The sequence below is a fragment of the Galeopterus variegatus genome, unplaced genomic scaffold (assembly GCF_000696425.1).
Source record: "Galeopterus variegatus unplaced genomic scaffold, G_variegatus-3.0.2 Scaffold12363, whole genome shotgun sequence".
Taxonomy (NCBI): Eukaryota; Metazoa; Chordata; class Mammalia; order Dermoptera; family Cynocephalidae; genus Galeopterus; species Galeopterus variegatus.
The window spans coordinates 4,857-5,939 of record NW_007738474.1 but is presented as its reverse complement, the minus strand read 5'-3'; the positions used below and the strand labels follow the sequence as shown (position 1 = coordinate 5,939).

General features: G+C 38.8%; 1 protein-coding gene across 2 annotated transcripts in view; it reads left to right on the top strand.

The window, feature by feature from the left end:
- The window catches only part of LOC103581106 (protein spire homolog 1-like), a 38,717-nt gene that overhangs the window by 35,149 nt on the left and 2,485 nt on the right, over positions 1 to 1,083 (top strand). Inside the window, exon 5 of one of the 2 annotated variants that reach the window (XM_008563015.1) lies at positions 304 to 445. The exons of the other annotated variant lie outside the window; for it this stretch is intronic. Within the exon in view, the coding sequence (XP_008561237.1) occupies positions 304 to 377 (74 nt within the window). The 3' untranslated portion in view covers positions 378 to 445. Of the gene's footprint in view, positions 1 to 303; positions 446 to 1,083 lie in introns of those variants that run through there. 2 annotated transcript variants of the gene reach the window in all.

Below are 1,083 nucleotides of genomic sequence, written 5' to 3'. Positions count from 1 at the left end.
AAAAAAGACAAAAAGGAAAAAAAAAAAAAGAAATGATAATCACAGTAGCCCCCTTATCTGCAGGGGATATGTTCCAAGACTCCTAGTGGATGCCCGAAACTGCAAATAATACCAAACTCTATCTACACTATGTTTTTTCCTATAAAGGCATACCTATGATAAAGTTTAATTTGTAAATTAGGCACAGTAAGAGATTAACAACAATACCTAATAATAAAACAGAACAAATATAATAATACTCAGAATGGCACACAGTTTGAGACTTATGAATTATTTCTGGGATTTCCCATTTAATATTTTCAGAGAACTGCGGTTGGCCATGGATAACTGAAACTTCAGGAAATGAAACTGCAGATGAGGGAAGACTACTGTATTGACCTTCTGTTGTGTGCCAAGCAATATTCTTAGTGCCTTTTTTGTATTAAATCATTTCATCTTTGTAACAGTCTCATGAACTAAGTATCCTTACTCCCATTTTACAGATGAAGCAAATTAAGCACAGAGGTTAAGTAACTTGCCCAGGACCACACTGCTAGTCAAGTGACAGAGGTGATATTCAAACTTAGGCAGTCTGGCCTCTCAGCTACTAGGTTATACTGTCTACAAAAGATAGTTTATTGACACATTGTGGTGTTGCTAGTTCTTGCTGAGATTTTTTGTAAGATGTTTCACCTTTATTCAGAGAATCAAAATTTTATTATGACATAATTACTGAAGGACACATTTATTCTAAAAATTTAAAGATTTTGTGTTTCCTGAAATCATGTTTTAAAACATGGCTATTTTTTTCTTTTGATCTATTTTATATTCTATTCAAAATCCTATTCTGTGATTCTTTAAAATGTTTGTATCTTTATCATGCTTTCATCTTTAACATGTTCTTTAAAAAGTTTCTTTTTGGGGGCCGGCCCGGTGGCGCACTGGATAGTGCGCCGCTTGGGAAGCGCGGCAGCGCTCCCGCCCGAGGGTTCGGATCCCACATACGGACCGGCTCCCGCTCACTGGCTGAGCGAGGCGCGGGAGCAACGCCGAGGTTTGCAATCCCGTTGCCGGTCCCTGGTCCGGTACGGGGGCAACACTGAG